Source organism: Dromaius novaehollandiae, chromosome 7 (assembly GCF_036370855.1).
Source record: "Dromaius novaehollandiae isolate bDroNov1 chromosome 7, bDroNov1.hap1, whole genome shotgun sequence".
Classification (NCBI taxonomy): Eukaryota; Metazoa; Chordata; class Aves; order Casuariiformes; family Dromaiidae; genus Dromaius; species Dromaius novaehollandiae.
Window position 1 is genome coordinate 34,883,211 of NC_088104.1, and position 27,576 is coordinate 34,910,786.

General features: G+C 38.4%; 2 protein-coding genes across 2 annotated transcripts in view; both read right to left on the reverse strand.

The window, feature by feature from the left end:
- DNAH7 (dynein axonemal heavy chain 7) overlaps positions 1-2,174 on the reverse strand; it is a 122,345-nt gene extending 120,171 nt beyond the window's left edge. The window contains exon 1 of the mRNA XM_026100623.2: positions 2,010-2,174. Within this exon, the coding sequence (XP_025956408.1) occupies positions 2,010-2,024 (15 nt within the window). The 5' untranslated portion in view covers positions 2,025-2,174. The remainder of the gene's footprint in view (positions 1-2,009) is intronic.
- Positions 2,175-8,062: 5,888 nt separating this feature from the next.
- STK17B (serine/threonine kinase 17b) lies at positions 8,063-26,454 on the reverse strand. The gene is made up of 8 exons (XM_064515129.1): positions 26,278-26,454; positions 24,029-24,184; positions 18,917-19,129; positions 16,180-16,324; positions 15,679-15,805; positions 14,711-14,759; positions 13,103-13,282; positions 8,063-11,013 (listed from the first exon to the last, which is right to left on the reverse strand). Exons 2-8 carry the CDS (start codon positions 24,148-24,150, stop codon positions 10,731-10,733), a joined length of 1,119 nt encoding a protein of 372 aa, XP_064371199.1. The 5' UTR covers positions 24,151-24,184; positions 26,278-26,454; the 3' UTR covers positions 8,063-10,730.
- Between the last annotated feature and the right edge of the window lie 1,122 nt (positions 26,455-27,576).

Consider the following 27,576-nt stretch of genomic DNA (forward strand, 5'->3'; position numbering starts at 1 on the left):
CCTCTCATCCTTCAGTTGTGCAGCACTGAGGAGAATCTGACTCCACCTTCTCCATGCTTCAGGAAGAGGAAGAGAGTAATTAGATTCCTCCACTGCCTCTTCTCCAGCCCCCTAACCACCTCAGTGGTGATCTGCTCTGGACTCTGGTGCTGGATTCTCTCCAAAAACACAGCTATCCAGCTGCTGCAGCTGAGCTGGCTTATGCAAAGTCAGCTTAGGTGGTTCTAAACCTTGAATACTGACACGCTCTTTGTTCTCCACATCTCACACAATGAGACCGAAATCTAAAACTTACTTTTTCGTTAGGTCCAGATTCTAAAGCACGATGGCAAATATGACCTACTACCCTCTGAAGGGAATGAGTGGCAAAAATATTGCATAGGAGAAAATTCTTTAGAAGTCCCAAAAGAATACTATCCGTTGCCCTTCACAACAAGGGCCATAATCTTAACCCAGGAACACGTAACAGAAACCTAAATATTTGTACAAACAACAGGAGTGGAAGAATGACTATCCTTTCTTTGCATACAACATTATACAGCTCTGTTTGGATTTTCTGTTGTTAAAAGACAGAGAATGCAGTGCCAAAATTTATACCACTGAGCCGCCGCTACTGATGAATTCAGTGTTGAAACTAACTGCACTGAAGACAGCACCGAGATTCTCAAAGGTTATACCGTAAACTTACTATTGGCAGTAAGATGTACTAAAATGAGAGCCCTGGACAGTGAGGACAGTGTCAGACAGTTATGAGTATCCAATTACCCCTTGAATATGCACCTCAAGAAAAAAAAACACACCAGAAATGAGAAAAATTGGTGAACTTTTGATCCACTGAAGTTACTGAATAATTTCACTTCTAATATCTCAGAAATTTCAGTAAACATATCTGAATGAGGACATAAGAAACAGACAGTAAGAGAACAGGATTGACTTAAATAACAGTAGGATAACATGATTTAAGAGGGCAGATTCTTCCTTATAATTACATTAACTAACTACAACCCAGTCAGGCCACTAGAGAATACAAATTAGTATCAGTTAATGCCCAGTGAGTTAAAACCACGTTCATAGTTGAAGTTGCTATCAGGATTTATGTTCAGCATTTAAATTTCCTGCAATTCTGTAAACAAACTGAATTAATTAAAATCCATTATGGACCTTTTTTTAAAAAAAAAAAACGTGATTACAACATAATGTTTTGTACCAAGCTAAAGACTGAATTTATTTCTGCAGTTTATAATGGGATACCTTTCGGAGAAAAGTATCCTGAAAACAGTATGGGAACAGCAGTCCAAAAAAACCAGTCTGCTTATCTGCTTAAGTTTGCACTGCTAAACTAACTGAAACAAATCTAAGCAGCTGCAAGGGATCTGCGTTGTTTCCAAGAACCTGATTAAAGAGCTCAGACCACAGACATCGCACTTTCACTTCCCGGGAGGGTATCACTCCGCAAGCAGCCCGCGACTAACGAGGCAACGTGCTAACGCCTTTCTCAAAAATTTCGGTTGCACCCCGCCAGCTCTCTCGCTGATAGAGCACGAGCGTTTAATTGAATGTCAGGGAGAAAAATGCAATTTCAAAATTTTAATTCAAGCTGGTTACCTAAACCAAAGTTAAGAGCCAGTTTTAAGGAAAAACACTTTTCAGACCACTACCAAACCTCCTCTGCGGCCAAGTGCACCCGATAGGAGAAACTGTCTTCAGCCGCCTCCCGGCCGGCACGAGCTCCCCAGCGCCTCCACCGGCCCCCAGAGACACCCCTAGGCGCTCGTCCTCGTTTATCCAGGCAGCTCTTCCCGGCCAGCCCACTGCCTCCCAGTGACCTGCCCAACGCGGGGCGGTGACGGGACCCCCCCCCCCCCCCGCCCCGGCCTGCTGAAGCCGGGCGGACGCTGCCGGCTCGGGGCTGGAGGAGGAACGGCCGGGCTGGGCCCGGCGCAGAGGGCTGACCGAAGGGGAAGCAGGGCAGAGCGGCTCCCGGCTGTGCCACCTCCAGCCCCCAGTACCTGCTCGGTGCCCATGTCTGCCGGCTGCGACCGAGGGGAAGGCGCGCGCGAGCGAGGAACGGAGGGAGCGCAGCTGTGCTGGGGCGACGCCGTTGCCTAGCAGCGGCTCCGCGCGAGCGCGACCGTTAACGGTTGCCGCCCTCCTCGCGCGCAAAGCGAATCCCAACGCACAGGCGCGAGCCCCGCGGGAAGTTGATTGGCCCTGGGGGCAGAGTGGGCGGGGCCGAACAACACACTCCACTCGCGTCGCGCGGGGCATTGTTGCTAGGGGAGAGGCGTGGGGCAGGCGGCGGTTGCTTTCCCTCCCTCGGCACGGCTGCGGCTCCCGCCGTGGGGGGCCCGTGCTGAGCCCTCGGGCTGGCTTAATGCCCCACAGCTCTCTGAAGTATATGCGATCGCACTCTTCAGTGCTTCAGTAGCAGAAGTGGTATGCCCCTGGTCTAATTCTTCTGTGTCTAATGAACTTTGCAATGTTTTATTAGTTACAATTGTAGTAATGGAATTGTTGCTCTATAACAAGCCTTCTTTATTTGAAATACAGTGTCCAAAACAGATCATTCTTTTCTTTGTATAATGAAGCTTCACATAACTAATTTTTGTTTTTTCTAACCTATTGCAATGTGTTTTCAGCTACCGCAGGCTGAGTTTCAACTTTGTTGTTGTTACTTCACTGTGAGAATAAAGTTGTCTTCCTGCAGAAAGTCACTGGATTCCCTTTAAGGGCCTTTCCATTTCATGAAAATAAGGATAGTTAAATTGCTTTGCATAGCAGGTACAACTCACAGCTGTTGAAGTAAGTATTCCTTCTTACCTCTCAAACTAATGAGTAAATTCAACTGCTTGTTTTTAGGCCAAGCAATGAAAAGTGTGTGCTCCAACTAAACATAAAAAGAATTCAGCTGCACTTCCAAAAACATTCTTAATACCCTCTAATGGCCTGAGGAAGGTGGATAATTATCTAAATGAGAACAGTGACCTAAGATGTTTCTGGTGCTATGTCATGCAATTAGAAGTCAGCCCATCTTGTGCACTTACACACTTAGTGTTTAAACAAGCTCTCCTACACACACAAGCAGCTAAGCCAAAGAACATGAAACACAGGGCACTCCCTGCCTTAGCAGTTTGATGCCTTGACCAATCTCAATACAAATACTGTGTGGTGTGATTTCTGCTTAGATGAAGTTTGGATTTCAGTTGGGTATGAAAGAGCTGTTGCAATGTTATGTAGTTTGCGTGAATACTAAATGAGAGGTTTTGATGGTGTTCACATGAGTAATGCATGAAGAGCAGTAATGCCACAGTTTATAGAGGAGTTAAGCTGCTGGAAAAATCCCTATAAATGAGATCTGATTCAGGCCTCTTACCAACCTTGTGAACTAGCCAAACAGCATTATAAAGGCCTGTACATTTAAAACTTGTCACATTTTAAACATGAAAGCCCCTTTGCTACAATACCACAGGCAAAGAGTCATTAGGGTATTTTTGCTTTGTGCAGTTGTGCAAAATTCAAAATTACTTGGAATTCCCTGTGTATTTGCTAAAACAGTACTAAAGCTTGGTTTTGATTTTGAAATGAGAAATACCTTACTCAAACATATCCCAGGAAGATTCAAACAAACTGTATGCTATACTGGCTGTAATACGTAACAATCTAGCTAGAGAAAACATTAAAAGGAAAATCCTTGCTATTTCTCTTTTGCAGTGAATGATTCAACTATTAGAAACTCTAAATACAGAAGGTAGTAGCACATTCAGTGCACACTGACATACCTGAAAATTCTTCTGGTCATTACAGTTCCTACTGCTAGAATGTGACTTCTTTTTTTCATTATTTGATTAGGAAATTGCAAATACCACACCTGCTTTTAACTATTCAGAGAAGAAAAAACACAGATGAGTTGCTAAACTTAGGAATGTTATAGAGAAAGTAAATTTTCTGTATGCAGTATTTTTCACTATCAGTAGAACTTCCTACTTTACAGAAAACTAAGATATTCTATGCTGCTCTTTATTCTTTTCCCCTTTTTATCCACAACTGACTCTTTTCCTGCAGTGACCAGTTAAACACAGTTTATTTACATGAACATAAAAATGGTTGATTTCAATTGGTTTGTCCAAGGCCACAGGAGGAGACAGAACTCTGTTATTTCCTGTGTTTAGATCAAATCTCACTTTCATATGAAATCCCATCAGCTGTATCTAACAAAACAACCCAAATCTAACTTCACCTGTAAAAATGAGATCAAAAGGATAAACCACTGAAAGAATGAAAAGAAAGGAGTACACAGAAAAATAAAATGAATACTCCAAAGTATCTGATTGTTAAAACTTTCCTACAAGCAATAGAGCACTCTTTTTAGAGAAAAAAAGAGTCCATTATTACCAGACAGTCTGCAGAACATAGGCATTCAGTATCATATAGTTTATATATTATCAAATAAGATTTTAGAATTAAGTTTTCATTATCTGAAATATTCAATGACATACAGTTTTTATTCCACCTTGATACCTGAGTAAAATTCTGAAGCACCAGTAATCAAGAATACTTTTCTTTCCTCCCAACAAACAGAGGCAAAAGTATTGAACAGTAGAGTAATACGGCTTATTCTTTGCAATTAACAAAACTTAAGCCAAAATACTGTGCACAGTGAAATACTTCACTGTCCAGATGCTTTGTCTTTAATGTGGAAAAAAATCCTTCCGTTTTTAACCAAAGTAGTTACTGACGTGCTGTGTTTTGACTAGAGCAAATGAATAATATTTGAAAGTACAGACTAACAAATGTAGTAACTCCTGTATATACAAAAGTTCAGAATTTTCAGATTCAAGTCTTGCTTCAAAAATAATTTTGGGAAGGATTTTTCTTTCCTTCCCCAGGGGTTTCCGATAACAGTCTGAAGACCATTAGCTAGCATGAGTATGGAATAGTATGCTTTAATGTAGTGTAGTCATATCTTCCTAAATGCCTATAACTTGTCACTCAAAGTAAGTTGTATTCTTAAATCAGTCAGGCAATTTTACTAATCACAAATGAACTCTAAGTTTGCATATTGGAATTTACTCCCACATTTCCTTTTCTTGTACTCCGCTTGGTCTAAAATCTCTTTGGCTATTTTTTATATATATATATGTATATAAATATATTTTTTAGATTTTCTCATATTTTCCCTTCAGGGACTCACTACAGTTGTATATAAAACAAGTAATTGATCTCACAGTGCAAAGACCTTCAATGAAGCAAGCAGAGCTTTCTCACAGAGGCTTCTAATGGGGGGGGGGGAGTCAAAATACAAGTGCAACCATTTAGGAAGTGTTCTAAATATTTATTTCTAATTCATAATTGTTGTTTCTTCTTTAAAAATAACTTTCATACTGTCTTTAACTGTATTTTTCACAAGAGCTTTTACATGGCCAGATTATTCATTGGCATTTTTTTTTAACGCACCATTCAGCCTTTTTTTTTATTTCGATAAATGTGGGAGTGAGAACACCAAGATAGAATTCTCTAGTGGGAAAGAGGAGAAGGAGAAATTAAGTTCTTCAGATGAAGTCTATTTCAATGCAAGGTAGTGTGTAAAAAAGAATTCAAGTTATATTTTAGGTGCATCTCTCACATACTTTTTACCTTAGGAATTTTATGCCAGCAGTAGGCAGAACACTCAGCTGATCGTATCTCTGACTGCCTGTACCCATCTTATTAGAACCTCGGAGATCTGCAGAACAAAGAACAGAGTCATTAACAACGATATCTGTTAAGGAAAAGTTTTGGTCATTAGAATTCAAGTTTAAGTGATTTAAATCAAAAGTTAATACTTAAGCTCTTCTGTGTTCACAGATAGGACCTGAATTTTGGATAGCAATTAAAATGCAATTAGATGCAGTAATTATTTCAAAAAGATAGTAAATTTAATACTTTGACTCACCATTCATGGTGAGACATTACACTTAGGCAAGTTTTCAGAGGAAAAAAAACCTTTTTCAGCTCAAGAACTTTTTAAAGAACAAAGATAGGTAAGTATTGCTTGTATGCCATAGTTAGACCATACCTAAGCTAATAAAACAGAAGCATGAATTTAAGTAATGATTTTTAATAGTTTTTTCCTATGCAATTCTGTAATACTAGAAAAGCCCCCCTTCTCCCTTTTTCAAAAATAATTCCCTTTTTTTCTTTCTTTTTTTTTTTTTTTGCTTTTATGGTCTTAATTAAATGAAGTCTTGTTAGACACATCCTGTGGGTTCTTGGATATGGAATAATTAATGCAAGAAAATCATATTGAAGACAGGACTATAATAGTATATATTAATTAATTAATATAATAGCATAGTATAATAGTATTTCCTTCTCCTAAAAAAGGGTGATAAATATGTGTACATGCTGTTTGTGTAATCATTCTCAGGAACATGCTGTACTGTAAGAAGTATGTGTTTAGTCAGACTAGTCTTTTGCTCATATCATGAAGGAACTACTGACCATCGAGAAATGACTGCCTTGAAAATCTGAAATAGAGAGTTACAGCATAGATGTACCATAGACTCCTACAGTCACTGCAACAAGATTAAAAAAAAAAAAAACAGTGAGGAGATCTGGGTTTGTGTCAGCTGTAACCTCTATGCCTATAATCTATTTCATCATCACAGCCATTCTGAAAGGAGAATCAGCTTGAGCACTTGTCAGTGCCAGTATCTCTTAAAAAACAAACAAAACCCACACATTTACTATTACTATCTAGACTATCATAACACTAAGGTAAATATAAATATTTTGTGGTCAGTTGTCGGTATGATGACTTACTGGCTCTGGCTGCAAACGTGTTGACCCAGAAAGTTCCTGTTCAGACTCTTCTCAAAGGTGAAGTCTTCAATTTCACTGGAAGGCAACAGTTTTGCCACATATGTTACTGGGTCAAAAATCCGTGCTCTTCTTATTTTGTTGTGAATGAATTGATTCTTTGAATACACCTTTTATCCAAGAGTCACTTCAGGTGACTTAATGATGTAAGGGCTGACTAGATTTTTAAAAATTCTTTTTATGCTGTAACTCATGTGTGTGCTTTTGATTCAGGAAGTTCCTTACACTCCTATGCACTGCTGGTGACTTAGAAATTCAGTTCTGTCATTTCACCACTCATTTGATAAACTTCCTACCAGCTGACTCACCCTGTATCTTGTTATTTTTTTTAAATGCTGAGTTAGCCAAGCAGTAGTTCATGTCACAGCTACCAAGTTCTTAAGGCACTGGATGATTGGTTTGGGGGGTCAAACACTCATTAATTGCATGTTTTTATCTTGCCCTGATTTTGCAATATACATTTCCAAGCATAACTTATCCTACTAGCAATACAATCACACTTTTCCCATTAAGACAACAGTCAGCTATTACTTAGGGCAGTTTTTCTAACATGCCTTTCTTAGAAAGCCATAGAAAAGATAGCAATTTTAAGCAGTCTCAAATTGCTACTAGTGTTACACAGAATATAGTTTGTTTTCTAGATGTCTTAAAAAAAAAAAAGTGATAGCCTTAATGCATGAAATGTAAATACACAGATCATTTCTGAGTGTAATGCTGCAACCAACACTGAAGCAAGTACGTGGATACACTATTTCTTTCATTGATAAGAAAGCTCATTCATGCATTTCTAACACTGAGAGCTTTCATTTTGTCAGTGAAATGTGCCTTTGTAGGAAATGTAGCATCCAGGTCAAAAGAACAAGCTATTACCTCTTTTGAGTTTAATTCCTTTTCTAAAGGAGAATTTCTTTAATTTGGTCATATACTTGAAAACAAAAATGTAGGATTAGTGCCCTACTATTAGAGCCTACTATTTGTGTAGTACTCATTCAAGTTTCCTTACATGGCCATTATACAAAAGCCATTAGAATTTAACAGAAGTATCACCTCAATAAAAATGTACTGCAAGACATAATTAGACCCACTGTATACACTTTTTCATCATATACTTTTTATAAGTATAATACAGATACATAAGAGTGCCAGCAAGCTAGCTAGTAAAGATATGATTAAAATCAAACAAAAAAAACAAACAAGCCCCACAAACATTGAAAAAGACAAACTTTATTTTTTTTTTTTTTTGTATAAAAAGGTCAAGAACTGCATAGAAATATGACTTCAGTAATCTTAAGATGTTACTCATCACCCATTTACAGTTGGCAATCCCCAGTAATATGGCAGGAAGCAAGATGGGCTAACATTGTCTATAATGTATATATTTACATTCAATTGAAGTTATGCATGCAGAGTAATCTTTAAATAAAATCAAACAATGATCCAAACAAAAATCAGATTCAAGGTATATTTTGAATTTACATAAAGTACAAATAAAGTCTTTAATCCTTATCCTTGGAAAGGACAAAATTTCATTTATTCAAATTTAAAGATAAGTTAGCTCCAAAAGTAGTACAAATGTAAACATCAGTTACCATGATAAAACTTTAAGGAATATTTAAGATAAAGTGCTGGCATATGCTTTCAGCTTTATTTTTCAGGTGTTAAAAACAGAACACCAGTATACAAAGACAAGATTCCCTGTTGTAATCTCAGTTTAGTAATATTTTCTGGAAAATTTTAAAACATAATTAACTTTGTAAACAGTTTTTCCCATCTTTATCTTTTGTAGCTTTTTGACAGTTTCTTCCTTTATCTTAAGTGAACTTTAAATTGTGAGTGTATGTGTATAAAATAGTTCGTATTTTTAACTTCCCTCGTTTAAATTAGACTCCATGTTGGCGGGGAAAGTTTTTTTTTAAATAAGACTAACTGGGAAAAGTCAACAACTTTGACAATGGTATAAAGTACCTGAATACAATCCAACAACTGCCTCCAGTAAAGTAATTTTATAATTTCTATTATCAGCATCACAGAAGAAAGTTAAAAGAATTAATGTGCAGAGAAGAGTCAGTGCAGTTTTTTTATACATAGGCATCTGAGCTTCATCCATGCTGAAGCTACTTGTGATTTCATTTCACATGAGTCTTGGAAAACTTTACTTCTGACAAACAGCATACAAACAAAAACAACAACAACAAAAAACAGACTTTACCGCAGGTGACTTTTCACTTCTCAAGATGAGTATCACCCAAAATAAAGACACCAGTCCTGAATTCCCCCATCTGTTATGTCAAAACCTATTTGCAAAAAAATTGTCTATTCCTTTTGGAAAAAAAAAAAATACAAACTTTTACTGATTATGTTTACTTCTCACATGATGTTCCAAAACCTCAATTTGCTTAACTACTGACAGGTCCACAGGCACACTTGAAAAAAAATTATCAGTCAGGACTGTGGTATTTTATTATATGAAACAAACTAAATCCAAACCAAAAGAGAGTAAGTCTATGCAACGAGGAATGGAAAATTGCAAAGGTATTTCAAAGTGCCCTTTACTTTCAGAACATTTCTGGGAGTTCTAACACATTCCTTACACAGAAAGGCTTTTAAACTCAGTGTTGTTATGATCAGGATTGTATCTTGTCAGTATTTCAAGGGTAAACTATTAGTTTCAGGCTGTTAAGACACAACTGGCATTTGCTCCAAGCTAAAGTTTGACATATGTGTTATTTCACAGATCTTAGAAACAAGAAGCAGAAGGGATATGACTTTAAAAAAATGACAAACCCAGAAAACAAAGCAAATTTAAGGGTTTAAAACAATTTCTGGATAGTTTGTCTTTAACTACTAACACTGCAGTCCATTTCTCAGAGCGGGCATAAAGGTAAGTATTGTGGGTAGCAATATTTGACAGAAAAGATGCCCTGAGCATCTGCATTAAAAGGGCATAATAAAAAGCTCTTAAATGCAGCTTCACTGGCAAAAATCATTATACTCAGTTATTAGTTTAATCTCTGAAGCTTTCTTTTTCAAGATGAGGAATAGATCATTACAGGCAGACAGCACTAGTTTAGAGACTGTATGAAAAGAAACCAGCAGGTGTGTCAAATATGCCCATCAACATGGGACCCTCATTCTCTCCTAATACAACTCACTGATAAGGACCACTAACACTAGGAATGACAAGCTACCTAAACTCTATTCAATCTACCCGTATTCTATTCAAGCACTGCAGAGATTCAACACAGGAAAAAAGCACACGATATGCCTTGCAATCCTTAAGCAGACCAGACCAATAAGGCAGAAACATTTCCTTAGCTACTAATGATCCTAGAGAGAGAGCAGTTGTCCAAACAGTCCCAACAGATGTATCATATTCCCAAAGCACACTGATTTTTAACTTTCATTTAAAGTGATGAGAATCGTTACAAATAAGCCCAATAAGAGAGCTCAAATCAGTTTCCCTGCTTAGATCAGTTTATTATCAAGGCGTAATCATAAAAACGTGTATGTTATTCAACCACTGCTTGGCAAAGCTTGAGTTTAAACAAACTCATTTTCAGGTTGAATTTGTTCACTCTGGCATCGTTTTTGGACTAAAACTTGAAAAGTGCAAATATTTTTAATTATACCTTCTTCAAAAAAACCAAAAACAAACAAATCCCATAGAACTCTTTCTATTGGTGCTATAACTCCAATTTCTCAGGAGTTAAATCCATTGCCAGCAATGGACAGAAAAGGAAGCACTGGCATAAAAGGATCAAAAGTGCATTTCCAGTACATCAATGCTGCATGAATTGGCAAGCCATAATCTTATATTCACCACTGGAATAGATTATGCTAAATTCATTTCAAAAGAAGTCTATAAAAGCACATTAACATACTAAGTCTGTCATGAAGTCTTGTGGATACTGCAATGAATCATCAAACCGGAAACGTTTGGAGACTGTACTGCTGTCCTCTGGAATGTTTTCTTTGTCTTCCTTGTTGCTGCAGGTACCATTACAACTGGATTTTATATTCCTCTCTTCTGAGCATTTTGTTGTGTGTCCTGGCATCAGGGAAGGGCAGCAAGTTTCTTCAGGGCTACACAAGAGTATGAATTCCCCTTGCTGCAACCACAAATGAGAGAGACAGGCCTCTGCTGTGGGTCTTTCCCTGTGAAAGAAAAATATCTAGAGGTAAGTTGCTTAAGTTAATTTCAGAAGCATTAAAAATATAATTAAAGCAGTTCTGATATATGCTGAAAATAAATCTTAACCCTCACTGGCATTACAGAGGGCACAACATTACACAATTAACATTGCTGCTTTTCCACCCACCACCAAAGCTACTAAGAGGTGCAACAGAACCTACTGTAGTTCAGGGTTCATTGTTAGCAACGTGCATCTAGATTTTAGTTGACTGTTTCCCCCTATTGCTGAATGTCAAAACTCAAACTTTTAATCAGAACAAGGAACAGATACTTTTTAGCTAGTATTCATAGTTCTTTAGAATGTTTTCATCATTATATGTATGCACAGGCTTATGCTTTTGAAGTCCTACATTTTTACATAAGCTATTTTAAGCAGGGAATCTTATTTAATGAATATTCAATCATTTGGTTTTCAGGGAGGACCAAATGAGGGGAATTTGTTTTCAACTATATCAGACATTTTGCAGTATTTTGCTGTTGGAATCACCCTAGACTGGTGTAAATTATTCCAAAGTTAAGTTACTTCCAAATGGACTTGAGATTTATCGGATAGTTCCGTTGGATAACGTAGTGCAGCGCGACTATACTTTTCATCTTGTTTTATATTGGTGAGTTCCACAAAACTTGCTGGAAATGCAAAAGAGCCCACTACCTGCTCTCAACTATGCAGGAGTGCATAAATATTTTTTGGTCACAGACCTCTGACTTCATGGAGATGACAATCTCAGACTTTTCCTCTAACAGGGGGTATAGTCATTAAGCAGTGGAAAGGGAAAAGCAGTTACTGAGCATATAATGAAGACTCTGGGATGTCCAGAAGCAAAACAGCAAGTATAGTAGCTGTAGCAGAATGTCAAACATCTCACAGGTCCATACTAACATTTACTGAAGCGGGCTCTTCATAATTGCTTCCCTGATGATACCATGGTTCCAATGAGCTCTTTCAGCTGTTGATGAACCCTCTGTGTGAGATTATCAAATAGAAAGGACTTTTCATCCTTGATCTTGTCCTGGCTAGATATGAGGTAACATGGAGTCTCTATTTTCTGAGAGCAGGCACTTCACAGATGTCAGCTGCCATAGTCAGCCCCTCCTATCAAAGAGCCTCTTCCTCAAACAGCAGGCTCACTCCTGCTTCGTGGAGCCTCTCTGAAGACGACAGCGATTACTGAATACAGATGACAACATGCAGCACTAGCACTGATAATCCCTGACAATGCCTAGTAGAGTATGAGCAGCTGACTTTAGTAAACTCAGGTACTGTTACAAGGATTGAGAGTCATTCTCCAATTGCCTTTTTTAATTTTTTTCCTGCATTTGCTTGTGTGACAATTAAAAATTCCATATTTAACACTATATAGCAAGGGCACACACAGTCTTTGTGTACAATCCTCCCCCTCTCTCAGACCATCATCTCACAGTTCAGCTACTCTGAAAGGCCTCTGAACTCAAAAGGAATGTAAAGTTATGGAAATATGCATTACAAGTACAAAGAAGTTTGTGCTTTTGATTGAGAATGCTTTTGACAAGACTGAACATAGCAAAATGTTACTTATTCCTGAAGAATGTTCAAACACAAAACTATCAAGTTTGTATATAAACTGTATAAAAATAGAAAGGTGCATTAAATATAAAATCATGAAACAAAGCACTATCAAAAAGATTGTATTTTGTCTCTACACATGGAATAATAAAAGGTTAAGTTATAGACAAGAATCTGATCTTTCTGGAATGTATTTCTTAAGATTTGTTGATAATTTGTCTTCCAAATGGAAGTATAAAGAAAGTCAAAGTGAGCAAACTCAGAGCACCAGCCTGGAAACAGTAATGGCCAGACACTGAATCAAAGATCCTTTTCTTACCTTATGGAAAAGCAGAAGCCTGCATTTTTAAACATCCAGCTGATAATACCCAGTTGATCACATCAGTGCATTTTGAAATGTATAGCTGATCTTATCAGTGATCCTAAGCTTCCACATTAACATTCTCTTTTTCTAGATGCTCCACGAACAAGAAACAGAGGATTCTTGCCCTGAAGAATTTGTTACTTACTCTGGATTTTTGATGAGAAGCTTTTGAACGAAGTCTCTGGCAGGCTGTGAAATCGATGAAAATATTTCTTCTGAATAATCGACGTTAACTTGAGATATATTAAGGAAAGTTTCTTGATTATCAGCTCCCACAAATGGAGATTCTTGTGTCAACAGCATGTATGAAATTACACCTATGTTCCTGAGATAAGAACACAACATGTCATCCTACATAGGGTACCTAAACAAAGTCCTATGTCCTCCATTTGTTGTGCTGCCAGTCAGAACTTTCTGATGTATGCCATACTCGAAGAATTAGAAACAGCATATGATCTCTCACTTTTATGTGATTTGGCTGTGTGTGCACGTACACACAGATGGAAATCTATCCATGTATCTCAATGAAGGGATTTCTGAAAATTGCTTACTCTCACAGACACCCTTTTCCTCCCAGTGAGACTATAAGGAGAAGCAGATATACAAATTTGACACAGCCAGTTCTTGGAGATACGGCAATTCTGGAAGTCAGAATTGCAAAAAAGACTTTCTAATCTGCATGTAAATAATAATGACAATTCTGGATGAAGTATTGAAGGCTGAGATTTAGTCAACCTGTCAGTAGAATTAGAATCTGATTTGTGCCACAGTATCCTCTTGCTGAGATCTTTTTCCATAAGAACACAAAAGCAAATACCATATCACGTGATTTATTACAAATCTGAGATGGTTTCTTAATGTGTACAAAAGCATCAAACCTTAGTAGTGATCACAGTGCGGAAACATGTAGCTGCTGCGTGCGAGTATTCTGAGCATACAGCCAATAGTTTGTTTGCTTTTATCTCTTCCCCACAACAACAGACAAATAAGTTGTTAAAAAAAAGTTAATGAACAGATTTAATAATTTTATGGGTTTATGGGTTAAGAATTTCAAAGGAGTAGTCAGATCACAGAGACTTTTAAAACCAAGTTTTGTATTATTTAGATGCACAGTAAGTACACACTGCATGGGAATTTTTTTTTTTGAAAGCACATCTCAAAGCTAAACTTTACACTAACATGGCTCATTATGTTGATACATGAATCCACAATCAGAAAGTATAGTTTTAAGTAGCCTAAGATACTTATTTCGTTTTTTAAGTCATTCTGCAGAAATAAATACTGCTCTAAAAACAAGAAGTGGAAAGTTATATTCTTAACATTTACATAATAAGGGTCTTTTTGGTGGTGGAGTAGAGGGAAGTGTCCAAGAGTAGCTAATACCTGAAGTATGTTATCCAATTATTCAAATACCTGAAGCATGTTCAGTAATGTTATCCAGAAGTAACTAATATCTAAAGTATGTTATCCAATAATAATTTTTATTCCCTTAGAACAAATGTCCATGCTCTGTTTGCTCAGAAGCCACTTGCATTCGCTACCAACTGTGGAACAATACAGACCCACATGCAGTAATTCCTGCCAGCGCCAGTATATATCCTGAGCACTGCCTTTCTCCTCCCTTTTGTTTGGTCCACCAAGAGAATAGTATTTTTGGAAGCCAGATAAAATTGAATCAAAAACTAAATCTAGCCTCTAAATTGCTAATTGGTCATGCCTACCTCATCAGAATGAATTAAAGTATACAACCTACCACATATCTGTAGCTGTGGTAATAGGATCGTAGTTTAAGATTTCTGGAGCTAGAGAAAGAGATGGGGAAAAAGAAAATTTAAGATACTATATATTCAAGTGTCCTTTGAAACATACTCTTAATTTTTTGGCAAAGTTTTTTTGCCAACCAGTATTACAAGATCAAGCATGCAGTTTGAATAATCAAGTTTATTATTTCAAGCCACAAGGGTGAAAAATGTTATTTCAGTTTGATCAGACACACTGACGTTTAACTGGTTCAGACTGAAATAGTATTACATGGCATAAAGTCTATTCTAAGTCCCAAAATATTTTAACTTCAGATGGGTGCACAGGTAAGATTTTATAAGCAGTTTCCAGTATATAGCCTTAAAAACACACAAAGCCTTCAGCATGGTAACTGTAAAGTCAGGTGAGTAGGCCATTTTTAAGATCAGCTGCTGTTAGGATACACTGGATAGCACGCTATGCGCCACAGGCTCAAGTACGCTTGAACAATGAGCATAGACAGATCTTTCAGGAAACCTGCTTCACAGAGAAGATCAAGTCATAACTACATTATCTTTTCCAAGAATACTTTGATCTCATTAAATCATCATACTAAACTGCATACCTAATTCAAATAACATGCTTTTTTGTACGCATGCTAATGTTGTGTTTCAGCTCTAATCGCAAAGTTTTAACAGTCAAAAATTCTTCTTAATTTAACCCATAAAGCTACTCAATTGTAAAGAATGCATCACAGCAAGAACTATAGCACTGAATTAGAGGTGCCCTTATTGATAAAGTTTGGGGGTTTTCTGCAATTACTTGTTTACTTTTCTAAAGGAAAAGAACAGCTCAAAACAAAATGTTGCTTTGTCCCATTCTTACTTCTCCAGTAATGGCTCATAAGTTCACAAGCACAATGTATGAACTGTTGTTTCCAGGAAACTGCACATCAGAAATTTTAAAGAAACCCTTCCATACCTAGATACTCTGTTGTTCCCATAATTTGCCGCAGTTCACTAGAATTTTCAATCTTCCGAGACATACCAAAATCTACAATCTTTACATCACCAAGAGGATTGACGCTGCTCAGCAAGATGTTTTGAGGCTAGAATAGAAAAGTTTTAATTCTTTAATTTACAAACTACAAGCTGCACAAAAAACAGTATACCAAATGACATTCCAGTTTATACTATGCAATACTTGCTGCTAAATTAAAAAAATTGAGTTTATTTTTTAAAAAAAGCTTATACTTGCAGTGCTTGCCTTATACTGTTTTGACCACAGAAATCTGCAGATTGCTAAACAGAACAGAGAGACTGTCTGTATTCTAAATGGTCTTCTGTATTCTAAATTTTTATTTAACCTCTAATATATTGGCTCTTTTCCTCATCTTTGTTATGTTTTAACAAATGATTTTGATGCTTATAATATTAAATTGAAGATAAAGTACTAAAAGAAAAAAGTCTGATGTTGCTTCACCTTTAAATCAAGATGCACAATATTGTTTTCATGCAAGCAGCAAAGTCCTTCAAGTATTTGTCTTACGAGTTTTATAATATCACTTTCACCAATTCTGTCATCCAGGTCTGGGATGCACAAGTTAAAGATTTCTCCTCCAGCAGCACTGAAACACATTCAAGAACACTGATGTATTAAACTTGAAATGTCAAGCTTAAATGAGGAAAACTTTATATATAAGTATCTCTTTATATAGATTTTTATGTATGTATATATACCAGTGTTTATTTACTCACTATTCATCCTAGAAGCTGCTGAGAAAGTTACAGACACATGCATGCCAAGACACAACATGTAAGCGCTTAGAAAGGGAAAGGATGGGGGGGAGGGGGAATCTAATGATGCTTTTTTTTTTTGCCTCATAGCAGGCAATAGGGGTTGAGACTGTGAAAGAATTTTTTGGTTGAATTCCTTACAATGCTTTGGAAATCTCAACCTTGCTTTCTTGCAACTGGGACTGAGCAAGCCTTCAGGAAGATGAGTTCTATCATCATTCTGTAATAGAAGAAGCCTACCTCTTGAAATGAGACCTAAAATTTCTGGAACATGTCCAAACCTTCAATTAAGCCAGTTTCATAAACAATTTGAGGGAAGAAAGCCCAACAGTATTCCTGCTGTCGGACACAAAATTATTTCAGATATAAAGCAACTATGGAATAAATAGCTAGAGTTGCTGAAGAATATTTCTGGGTGGGAAGAAACTGCACAGTTACTATTACAGGTCATGCCATTCTGATGGAAGACTAGAAATTACATATTTCTGTCAGAGGCACCAGGAAGAAAATCTAGCACTCTGATGATGTTGTAACACACACCTGTGATACACAGCTCAGTCAGCCAATGTGCAGTATCTTTCAGAACTCCAGCAGATACAAAATATTCAGAAATACAGGGCCTCAACTTTGTCACTTTGAAATCTACCATTTCCATACTAACAACAAAGATAAGATTGACAAGGTTCAGGTTTTCACACAGCAACTCAAAATGGCTCCCTCTGAACAAGGCTCTTACAGAAAGCCCTACCATTAGTAGAGCATAAAGGAAACATGAAAATGACCTTGCGTCATTGTGCTGCGTGTGGTTTCTTGGTTATTACTGATACCGTGGCAGTATAGAGCGTTTCCTTTCATGCAGAGTTTGAAATCGTTACTTGGCCTGCTTTAACTGCCTGAAGTTTCTCTCTCTTCAAGATAAAGGAGTTCCTCAGAACTACAGATCAGTAAGCCTGAGTTCCAGCCTTAGTAAAATGATAAAGTCTATTAAAAAAAGAAAAAAGTTAAGATAACGGACAGCATGGATAAAAACAGTCACTACCCTGCTGGAGCTCTGCAAGATGTCAATAATGCATGATCTGATTACTTTCTATGACAAAAACATGGATGAAGGGAGTGAATGTCATTTACTTCAACTTTAGCAAGCTTACTACAAAACTTCTGAACACTGCTACAACGTAGACCATTAAGATTAACACCACATTACCAGGCAGTTGTGTCATTAGAGAGCTGCAATAAACAAGGCAAAGTTAGCTGAACTGAAGCGGCAGCACCAAAATCAGTATTGCTATGTGAACATGCACTTATTCTTAACAACAAATTCCAAACTTGTCAAGTGGAATTTGCCTTTACTTCTAGATTATTACATTAATCTTTCCAGAAGAGATAAGGCATTAGGAACAATGTAGTTCCATATAAGAAGCGTTGCCTCCCCTCCCTTTTTTAAAAACATAGCAACATTACTTGGTAAGTTCAAATTAATTTATCATAACGTGTATGGACTACCATTCATATCTCTTCTAATTCTTTATACACAAAGCCTAAATTCTACTCAGAGGAAGCCTTGTTGAATTCATTTCGCAATTCACATTTTTGTTTCTTACGTTCCATACAAATATTTACATATACAACAAACATGATGGATAATCCAAGACAGATTCCCAAATAAGGAGACTTATTTTCAGAGTTGATGAACAGCCACAGGGGCATCTAAAAAAATAGGGAAATTTTGGAGGAAACAGTTCTAAAAGCCAAACAGTTTTAAAACAGTAAGAATACCAACTTTAGAAGCTCAGAACCTGCAAAAGAATTGCAAGTTTTGGACGACTAAAATGTGCCAAGTAGTGGCCAAAGCTGACAGACCATGCATGTGTGCAGCCCCTCTGAAAGGCAGGGCCAACTTGTGTACTCAAAATCAGTGCCTACTTTTTTTGAATTATTTAATATGCAGCGTGCTATAGACCTTTTATGGCATCCAAGGACATTCCCTCTGATCAGTCTGACATGAAGGATTCTTTTAAAAAAAAAAAAAAAAAAATCAGATCCTAGAATTTGCATTCAGTTTTTATATTAGGTTAAAAATTCATCATAGAGCTTCTTAAAAAATTCAACTAGCAGAAGAAATAATCTGTTCAAATTAAACAGACAAGTTTTAATCAAACTTACCACCAAGTGAAACAGTATTTAAATACACAAACAAAAAATATTTAAATTTGAATCAAAAGTCTTACATTTACACAAAAATAAAGCAAACCAAAAAAAAAGCCCTAGAGTTTACTAAAGCATATCATAAAGAAATCCTAGCATAATATACATACTGTGTACTGTTGTAATTCTTCTGGATGCTCAGGCAACTTATGCTAAAAATGAATACATTGACAGATTTGTAGTTACAAACACGGAACATCTGATGAAGGCATACTTACTATTCTAACACTAAGATGATTTCATTTGCTGTTTCATAGACTTCATGGAGATTGACTATGCGAGGATTAGATTTCATTAATTCAAGTACAGCAATTTCATGAAGAATCTCTGCTTTGCAGTCTTGACCTCGTCTTCTTTTCTTTAAAAATTTAGCTGCATATTCTTGGCCTGTCGATTTAGCTATACATTTCCTAACCACAGCACATCTTCCTCTGCAAAGTAAAAGGGAAAACATTAAAACCTAAGATATAAAAAGTAAATAAATTTCCATTAGAAGTAAAAAGGCATGGCAAATAACTGGAAACTGGGAAAATTGTCAGGGGAATGTCATGTTTGGCCTGTTCTTACCCTGTTCCCTGGAAATTCGCTTTTGGCCACTGTTAGAAACAGGACACTAAGCTAGATGGAACACACACTTCGGTGTGACAAAGTACAATTCCTCTTACGTACACAGAGTAACTAGATATTATATCAGAGTATCTGCCTACATGGGCATTCTTACTGAAGGCTCACAGAATCATAGAAAAATTCAGGTTGAAAGGGACCTCTGGAGAGCTCTAGCCCAACCTCCTGCTCAAAGCACAGTCAGCTATGAGGCCAGACCAGGCTGCTCAGGGCTTTGTTCAGGCTGGCAATATATTACAAAAGAAAATGAAACTCAACAAATTATAGCACTTACAGGATACAGCAAACACATCTGTTAAAAGTAGAAAACGAACACAGAACATGAAGTCTATTTGTACGCCTTCTGCGGGGGAGGAGCGCAGCTCTGTACAGAAAGTTTGAGAGCTACAAAAAGAAGTTCCCATTGCAAACCATGTAGTACTGCTAAAAATTCAGTTCTCTGTGTTTTGTTTAAAAAAAAAAAGAAACAAAACAAAAAACCCACTACTTCATATTCCCTTTCTCAATTTACAGTTAGACAAAGTCTGCTGTTTAATTTCCTAGCCAACTGTTTAGGTATGGAAACAAAAATGTATTTTGGCAAAGATATGTTTTTCAAAGAAAACCACATACTGTAGTTAGAACACCAAGCTGACCTTTCAAAAAATTAGGGGAAAAATGCAGTTTTTAAGCCAAGTTATAAACTCCTGAAAAAACAAAGTTTTATAATCACAAGTTAGGCATTCCCAAAAATGACTAGTTGCATACTTATGAAGTGTTTTCAAATCATATAAGAAGTATTCTTTTTAAAAAAGCTGAACGGCTAAAATAAATTATGTAAAGTTCTAAAAACAGCTATAAAACTACGTACAAAGAACAAGACCTACATTTACATCTCTGAAGAAACAACGCCTTTCCACATGTGTTTTTTTGTCACCACAACGCATGAAGGACAAACCCGATGCAGGCACTGAATACTCGCTATTTGATCTGCTTTATCAACTATATTAACTTATTTAGTAGGAACTGTTAGCTCTTCCTGCAAGCCTTGCCCTTCTTCTGGCGCAAAAGACTGCTTAAAAGAAACGGATCTAAAGTGAAAGGCATGTTTGAGGCATCTTTCAAAAAAACCCCCTAGATTTCAGTGTTTTACCAAAAAAGTATAAGTGTCTCTCATCATAAATCAGATATTCATTTGTAAAGAGCCGTATCTGTTAAATACAGTTTGTACAAGTCTGACTAAATTACAAAATGCAAAGAGTTGACCTTTATTTGTACTTCTATCATTTACGTAGAAATAAATTCAACAGAATAGCTTCTCTATCATAATTTTTCAGTATCAGTTACCTGTGGATTTTGTTTTTTTCACCCTTTTTTAAGCATTAAGTTCAGAAAGGTAGGAGTACAAAACACAAAAGAAAGCAATCGATTTAAGAGCTGAAAGACCATTTACAATCTGATATATGCACACTTAATTTAGAAACTATCTACAGGTCTGAAATGGCTAAGCATTTCCCAAATTGTAACAGCAACTTACTGTCACAGAGCATTTGAAGTTTACTGAGCTGAAGTTTGTAATATACTTACGTCTGAAGATAGTCGCACACAGTTTATATTCTATTTTTAAATTTCACATCACCCTGTCAACCACAAAGTTTCTCCAAAACTAAAAAAGGGGAACTGTTTGGGTTTCATGAGAACAGCGAGATCTTCCCTGAGAGTTTTTGAACATCTTCCGTACAACAACTGTGGATACAACAGCTTTGAAGGGTCAGCAATATCTGCAGAAAGGACTGATAATATATGAATTCCTATCTGTTTATACTGTGTTTGTAGTATGTCGATTATTAAAATTTAAAGTTATAAAGTGAGAGAATGAGACTACAAATCAATACACACTTTTGAAGGGGTCAGCAAAAAGATAAGCATCTTAAAAAACAAATAGCTAGACTCTGGCAAATACTATTAGCATGCACCTCTGGCACACAAAAATGTATTTCATAAACATATTGCATTTGCCATGCAAATAGAAACTTTTATATAGAACTCCCTCTTCAATATAATTGCATTTTTTATTGACTGTTAACCTTTGTCATGTGAATGGATACTACGATTCCTTTGTCCAGCTTCTGCCTTTCCTCTCTCTGCTTCAATCTGTACGGACTTCAGTGTTTCATCACTGACTCCATGTCTTTTGCCTCAACAATTTTCACCATACGTCTTTTTCCATCCCTCTTTTACTCTTACCTTCACATGGCTATGCTACCATGCCCTAGCAAATGGAATAAACTAATTTAAAGGCAGGATATATACAGGTGTATATAACTCATTCAAATCCCTATAGCAGCATTTGCTCAGCATATAGACAAACAGGTTTTTAAAGGAAAGATAGTAAAGGATGAAGACACTGAATTACTTTTTTTTTTTAAATGAGAATCTAGAAAAAACTAAGCCTACACTTATAAAAGTACCTGCAGACAAGCTAACATACCTACACATCAGCAACACTGCATTTGTGCTTGTATAAGAATTTATGGAATCTATGCATCTGTGAACCAGTTACAAATTCCGGTTGAAGTTACAAAGTTGTCATATTACCAAGTGTCTTGAAATGTGCTGAGTTAGATAATACAGTCCTGAGAGCTAATAACTATCTCACAAACCATCAATAAAAAACATCACTAAAACCTGACAGCTCACATATGAAGCAGCACTTCAGTGTAACAGTAGCTGTAACAGCTGTAGCTTGAAGAAACAAGTCTAGCCAAGTTTTCTTCAGCAAATTGTTTCGGAGCATTGGAATTTCCCCAGAAACTGGAAAAAGAGTCAAATCTCAAGTCTTGCACTGAAACAAGCACAGTGGTTCTCACTCCTTGTTGCCTGCAAAGCAGCTGCTGAACCATTGCAGTTTACAGCCCAGTTTTATAAGGTAAAAACGATTTCAAGTTATTTTCACATCCCAAGCTACAAACCACAGAAATTCAACTACTTTGGAAGAAGCCAAGCCATCCACATGACAGGGACAGAACTACTTTAACCCACCAAACAAAATCTGCCTCACTCGTGAGGCACTGTCTTAAATACCAAGAGGACCTAAAAGATAAAAGGGTGTGGAGGAAGAACCGGGGCTCAGGAAGCTTGAGCACAGAAGAGGAACAAAAGAACTATTTACTAAGTAATCTGAAAAGGAAGAAGAAAACAACAAATGAAAACAAAAGCAAACTATATGTTTTAGAGAAGCTACATATAAAGGTAAATTTTACACCACTTAGGAAGAGGTAGAAGTACTTTTAAAGCATTAAAAAAAATAGATATGCACACTTAGGTCAGGAGAAGTCCAACAAACTGTTTGGAAAAGCTATTTCCCTGCCTCTGTTTCTTTGCATTTTGGCATTAACTTTAAGTCTGTTTTTGCAGGTATAGAAAGTATATTAAGGACTGTGTTTTAGAATCCCTGCAAAAATCTATACATGTGTTTACTTCAGACATCTCTCAGATACGTATAATCTGAAAATACAGTTTTCAGAATACTGGAGTTCTCGAGGACGGCATGTGCAAACTGCTTCTGTAGAGCCTGGATTTCAAAACCAGTGCTGACAAAGGGGGGTAAGAAGAGACAGGAAAGTTGTAAGGTGAACTTTTTTGTTTTGTTTTGTTTTTAAATAAATGAAAGAGTACCACATAAAGTGCCTGTGCTAGAATAATCAAGAGAACAGTAAATGCTGAAGAGTTCAAATAATACAAAGTCACATGCAGAAGAGCATCTTAGCTGACAGAACAAGTTCTGGGTGCAAAGGATCGCACTGTAGCACAGCAAGGCACACCAACTGCAGAACTGACCCGTGTCACTTCCACGGCTGAAGATTTTAAGAACCTTCAAAACAAGACCTGGGAATTGTTGCTATTTTGTTTGCATGACCCAATGCCCTGAATATCTTGAAGGTATGAGGTAATGCAAAGATTTTAAGCAAACATCAACTCAGATGTCAGTAACAGTATCATAAATATCAATTATTTTACTGTTGCAAACATGTTGAGGAAGCAGACTATGAAATTAATCACAAATGGCTAGTTGTTAGAAACCTAGTCTAAACTGTTGAGGATGGGAGGAGGAAAGAAAAAGGTCTTTGCTCTCTAGACTTTAAAAAAAAAAAAAAACAAAAAAAAAAACCTATTCCAACTAACTCAAAATCCCCATTCTTGCAGTATCACCCTATGTCATCTCTTCTTCATATACCTGGAATGTGGTGCGTCACTGGAGAGGGGTAATAATAATAATAAAAATAAAAAAAAAAAAAAAAGGGAGAGGGAGAGGGAGAGGGAGAGGGAGAGGGAGAGGGAGAGGGAGAGGGAGAGGGAGAGGGAGAGGGAGAGGGAGAGGGAGAGGGAGAGGGAGAGGGAGAGGGAGAGGGAGAGGGAGAGGGAGAGGGAGAGGGAGAGGGAGAGGGAGAGGGAGAGGGAGAGGGAGCATATTCCCAGATCTATGTGCCTATCAAAACAGACTAAGTCTTTCTGACATGGAAAGGGCTGGCATCTTATGTCTCAATGTACCTTTTTCCTGGTCCCTAGAGAACCTGTTGGATATTGCAAAGAAAGACAGGGAGAAGAAACATACTTAATTTCCCATCTACTACCGTAAGAGTTTTCCAGAAGGAAAGTCTATCATTGCACAGAGGATTCGCCTGCAGTAGAAATCCCTCTTACTAAAATAAAATAAATAGTCTTACCTTCCTAGCTCTTTAGATTCAAGTATGTAGAAATTGTGAAAACTGTCTGTATTGATTTGCGTCTGCAGAGATGTGGCTAACAAGCCTGAAAGGCTTTTATTCTCCAACTTTCTCCTGGACATTGTTAGGAGCAGGTCTCTCTCTTCTACCAGTCACCTGTTAAAGCAATATATACAAGTGTTTTGGAAATCCCACAGCTACACAGCAGGAAAAGTCTACAAATACTAGGGCTTTGGTCTATCAAATTAGAATAGCCTTAATTTTGCTTAACAGTTACCAAAGACAACATAATAATTAACATTTAAATATAAAACTTTAAAAGAATGCTAGTCAACAGAATCAAGTGATGCTAGGGAAATTAATTCAAATAATAACTTTTTTTTGGTTACATCATCTTAACATTTGAGATAAGAATGCTTTTTCCTGGAGTATACCCATGAAAAATTAGCCATAAGCTTCAGTTATAGTAAAAAGGATAATAACTATTAAGTATTACAGTGTTTTTGTTTTTTTTTAATTTCATGAAAATAAACTTTAACTATTGTACAGAATCTGGAGAAGTTCTGGGAATTCCCTGAAGTTTACTCTACTCTTTTAATTAGTACTGGCTGATTTGAACAAGATTCCTTCCTTCTTGTTGTCTGCAACACAGCAGGCATAGCTGAGTACAGAAAAAAAGAATTACAGTAGAAATCTCCACAGTTTTTTATTAAACTTACTTGTAGCTTACCCAAGTATTTCTTTAACGCAAGACAAATTTTTCAGAAATCAGCATGAATAGACAGCATCCTTTTGGCAAGTTCAGATCATTTAGAACCAACTGATGAACTAGCAACACTGATTAAGTTACATTAATAAACCAGCAAAACGGCACATTAGGAAGATATTCCCACCCACTTTATTGCTATTGGTCACCAAAAAAAGCATCTTTTCAGGCGTGACACAAAAGCAGGACAGAACAATGTTATTTAAGGTTAACAGCAATCTTAATTGATTGTTTGTTATAAGAGCAGGATTACCCTTATTAGTGAAAAAAAATTGCAAGGCAATTTACAGTTCAGATAGAGTTGACCACCTTATAGAAACACAATTTTAATATTCAAATGGCAGCAGTGTACTGTCAAAACTTCTGAGGGAGCACTTGAACTAGTTATGACTCAAATATCATCCAACACGCATCAAACACTGAACAAATTATCACTTCTTTAAATGCGTGCACTCATATTGGAACTCGTTCGGATTTAAAAAAAGATTCATGTTTTAGCAGGAAAAAAGATCTATATACTTTTCCAAGAGTATATTCTAATTAGCATCTGACAAGCATAAAATAGCTTTTAAAAAGTTTATTGAGAGGTCACAACACAGTAACATGCAAGCCTTTGAATCCACTTTAGAAGTTGGAGGGTTTTTTTAAAAACATGTCTTCCTTTATTCCCGATTACTGTAGCTCCTCATTCAAGAGGCCGAAGCAAATGTTTGAAGCTTTATGCTGGATTCTCCTGATACAGCTTGAACAGTTAAAGTTATCTTATTACTGCACCTCACAAGAAGATTTCTTTAAATTATAAAAAAAAAATACTTAAGTGGTTAAGAGGTGTTCTTATTAAATTCATTACATAAGCTTTCATTTTATATTATTATTTTCAAAGAGTTACGGTTTGTTAGAACTTTTGTCTTATTCGAGGTTAACTTTGTGTGCTGAGAAACTACGTCCCCTCGTCAGGCCGGGAGCACCAAGCACACGGAAAAACCGAGCGCCGTGGCGGGTCACAAACCAACGGACAGGCAACACAAGGTATTGAGGAGAGCGAGAGCCAGCGATTTTCAAATCCAATTCGCTACAGAGGAAATGCCCAAATTCAAACAAGTTAACTATTTTCAAACTTAGAGGCAGTGCTGGTTTTATATATTGCACTGGGAGCGGAAGACGTCAGAAGTACGGCTCTTGAGGAAACCAGCCAGGGAAAACTGCCTGGCTTCAGCTGGGGGGGGGGTGGGTGTCACTTAGTTTGAACGATTGGGAAAAAAAAGACAATCAAGGCGGCGCTGGGGGCTGTGAAGAGGCGCCGCTGCCGCGGAGGCCGGCGGCGAAGCGCGGCAGGACGTTACGAGCCGGCGCACCCCGCGCTGACCCGGGGCGCTGCCCTCGCCTCGCCTCGCCGCGGCCTCCCCCGCGCCGCAGCCGCCGCCCGAGCGCGCGGAAAGCGACCGCGGGGGCAGCCAGCACGACGCCCCGCTCGGGCACTCACCGCGCTCCGACGAGGGCCTGGCGAGCCCGCACGCGCCGCCGCCCCGTAACGGCCGCCCGCGCGCTGCAGGCCGGCACGCGCCCCTCCGCAGCCGCCACCACCGCCGTTTGAAAAGCGCAGCCCAGTAGATGTGGCTGCCCCGGCGGCACTCAGCGCGGCCCGCCCACTCCGGCAACCGAGAGCCAATCCGCGCCCAGCTTTGGGAGCCGTCTGCCCCGCCGGTTGGTTAGCCGCTCGCCCAATGGGGCGCGCCGCCGCCCGGCTCCCCTCGCGCCTCGAAGGCAGCCGGGGCGGGGCGGGGCGAGGCCGCGGCCGCGCTCGGCGACGCGGGGGCGGCGGCCGCGGCCGCAGCGGCAGCGGCAGGTGCCGCCAGAGCGGGGCGCCTCGCCCGGGCCCTCGGAGCGAGCCGGGGGGAGGCGCCCGCCCCGCTGCGTGGCGGTGTGGAGAGCCGCGGCCACTGGCGGAGCGCGGCTCGCTCGCCCCCACTGCAGCACCGAGGGAGCCATTTTGTCTCCGCGCGGCGGCCGCTTCCCAGGGCTGCGGCTGGCCCCGGGCCCGTAGCGTTTCCTCCGCGGCCGCGGTAACGAGACGTGCTGGCGCTCCGCGGCACAGGGGCCTGCCGCACTCCTCGCAGTACACCCCGCGGGGAAAGCCTGTTTGAGGGGCTTTGGCGGGCAGCTAAGGGTTTTAGAGCTTGAGGAGGCCAGAGAAAAAGTTTCAGAAGACTCACGATTTCATTTTTTTCGACGCTGAGCTTAACAGAGTTCTGAAATAGCTGCTCCTGACTTGTCAAATTGAGACTGAAAGCACCCAAGGGGCTGCTCTGGAAGGTTGCAGACATTCATAATAGATGTGCCATAAAGGCAACATTACCAAGAGTTCCACATCCCTTTCCAGCACTGCACCTTTAGAGTTACTGGGCTAACACTGTTTATGCCCTGCCACTGCCAGCGAAATGGCTAATTGCTACATGCTTGGAGAGGACTGCATCTAAGTCATGCTTCACAGCAATACTTACTTAAGACTAGTTAAAGTAGTTTATCGTAAATGAGGTAACAGGTGCAGTTCAATAAAATTGAAAGCACAAGACTTTAGAATATGCTATACCATGCATTTGGCACAATAACGTACACCTGCTAAGAACAAGAGCTGATGTTGAAAAGTAACTTCTACTCATTGGACCTTCCACTATAATTTTAGCATTTTGAGCAGTAGAGGTTTTTGACAGTCAGAGTCAAATCTTCACTCCTTCTCACAGAGCTTGGCCCTCTCTGCACAAAGTTCCTACCTAGACCTTTT